The sequence below is a fragment of the Eimeria mitis genome, genomic scaffold, assembly GCF_000499745.2.
Source record: "Eimeria mitis Houghton genomic scaffold, Emh_scaff2112, whole genome shotgun sequence".
Lineage (NCBI taxonomy): Eukaryota > Apicomplexa > Conoidasida > Eucoccidiorida > Eimeriidae > Eimeria > Eimeria mitis.
The window spans coordinates 1-2,031 of record NW_013570437.1 but is presented as its reverse complement, the minus strand read 5'-3'; the positions used below and the strand labels follow the sequence as shown (position 1 = coordinate 2,031).

Genomic DNA, 2,031 nt, shown 5'->3' with positions numbered 1-2,031 from the left:
GCGGGCGGAGCTCCTCCAGGCTGTCTCCTCCCGCTTCCCAGAGTAAGCGAAGCACAGTAGCAGCAGCAACTGCAGCAGCAGCAGCAGCAGCAGCAGCAGAAGCAGCAGCAGGAGCAGCAGGAACAGAAAGGCAGCAGCAGCAGCAGCAGCACGAGCACCAGTAGCAGCTACAGTAGAAGCTGTCTAGCAGCATGCCTCAGAGCAGGGGAGACACAAAAGCAGCAGAGTCAGCAGCAGCTGCAGCAGCAACAGCAGCAGCAGCAGCAGCAGCAGCAGAATTAGTTTAGGGAGCTGCAGCAGTTTCAACCGTATGCTGCAGTGTTTGCTTCTGTTGCTGCTGCTGCTCTGCTGCTGCTGCTGTTTTCAGGCTCAAAGATGCAGCAGCAAGTATCCGTGTTCGGTGTATTGCTGTTGTTCCCTCTCCTACCCATGACAGCAGCAGCAGCAGCAGCAGCAGCAGCAGCAGCAGCAGCAGCAGCAGCAGNAGCGCTGCCGCTTACGCGGGGGCTGCTGCAGTGTCTCACCTTAGACCCTTGGGAGTTGCTGCAGCAGGGTAAGCAGCTGCTGCTGCTGCTGCGGCAGCGGCCTATGCTGCTGCAGCAGCAGCAGCTGTTGCTGTCCGGCTGGGCTAGGATGTGGGAGCAGGCGCTTGCTGCTGCCGCTGCTGCTGCTGCAGCACGGGCAAGGAAGTCCCTGAGCGATCGCCTTGCAGCAGAAGTGCAGCAGCAGCAGCAGCAGCAACAGCAACAGTTGCTGCTGCTGCAGCAGCAGCAACAACTGGGCTCAGACGATTGCCTTCAGCAGCTAGTTGCTGCTGCTGCTGCAGGCCCTGTTGCTCGTGTTGCTGCTGATGCTGCTGTGTCTGCGGAAGCATTCAAGACAGGAGCAGCAGCAGCAGCAGCGCTGCTGCACAGCTGCAGCAGCAGCCTGTGGCAGCTGCCGCCTGCAGAGTGGCTGCTGGACCTACGAGCGAGGCTTCAGCAGCAGCAGCAGCAGCAGCAGCAGCAGCAGCAGCAGCAGCAGCAGCAGCAGCAGCGCATGCAACAGCAAGCTCTTGCTGCTGCTGCACTTGCAGGTTGCTTCCCCTCCGCAGACACAGATGCCCTCTATGAGCTGGCCCGATCGTCGCAGCAGCAGCAGCAGCAGCAGCAGCAACAGCAGCAGCAGCAGCAGCAAGACATGATGTGGTTTATTCGGCGAGTCTACAACAAGGCATCGGGACTCTCGCAGCTGGTTCAGCTGGCTGCTGCTGCTGCATCTCCTGCTCCTGCTGCTGCTGCTGCTGCTGCTCCTTCACGTGAGCAGCAGCAGCAGCCGGTGCAGCCCTTAGAAGANCTCCTGCTGCTGCTGCTGCTGCTGCTCCTTCACGTGAGCAGCAGCAGCAGCCGGTGCAGCCCTTAGAAGAAGTGTTTGCTGCTGCGGTGGAGGCGGCTCGGCGCAGCGCAGCAGCAGCAGCTGCTGCTGCTGCTGCAGCAGCAACGAGTGGACCATTGGTCCTCCCCTGCTCTGTCTGCTGCATGCTATCAACCCCCTCAGTGCCGTTGTGGGGTACCCCAGCACTGCCTCCTGTGCTAGCTGCTGCTGCAGCAACTCTGCAGCAGCAGCAGCAGCAGCAGCAGCAGCAGCAGCAAGAACAGCAGCGCAGAGAGCAGCAACGCGCGGGGCTTGTGGAGGGCGTAGGGTGTATATCGAGCCCGCAGCAGCATCTGCATGAACAGCAGCAACAGCAACAGCAGCAGCAGCAGCAACAGGAGCAGCAAGAGCAGCAGCAGCTGCTGCTGCTGCGTAGGCGGCGGCAGCTGCCCCCTGCTGCTGAGGACCCCAGGAGGGTGAGGAGACGGCTGTGCTGCGAGGCAACGAAGCTAGCAGCAGAATGCATGCGAGCAGCAGCAGAAGAGACACGGTGCATGCGTTTGCTGCTGCAGCAGCTGCAGGTGTAGATATAGTTTTGTTGTTTGTTTTAGTTTTTTTTATTTTCTCTTTTGTATATACACTGCGGTGTATAGACAGCTCACAAACGTTAATTTCTTT

The 2,031-nt window shown here is 59.8% G+C and overlaps 2 protein-coding genes across 2 annotated transcripts in view; both read left to right on the top strand.

Annotated features, from left to right (window-relative positions):
* EMH_0048820 (uncharacterized protein) overlaps window positions 1-164 on the top strand; it is a gene marked incomplete at both ends in the record, with an annotated part of 6,281 nt that extends 6,117 nt beyond the window's left edge. Inside the window, one exon of the mRNA XM_013496451.1 lies at window positions 44-164. Within this exon, the coding sequence (XP_013351905.1) occupies window positions 44-164 (121 nt within the window). The remainder of the gene's footprint in view (window positions 1-43) is intronic.
* A 211-nt stretch (window positions 165-375) lies between these two features.
* Window positions 376-1,940, top strand: EMH_0048810 (uncharacterized protein; the record flags this gene model as incomplete). The annotated part of the gene is given in 3 exon segments (XM_013496450.1): window positions 376-484; window positions 488-1,297; window positions 1,558-1,940. Coding segments are annotated over 3 exon segments (1,302 nt in total).
* Window positions 1,941-2,031: the final 91 nt, after the last annotated feature.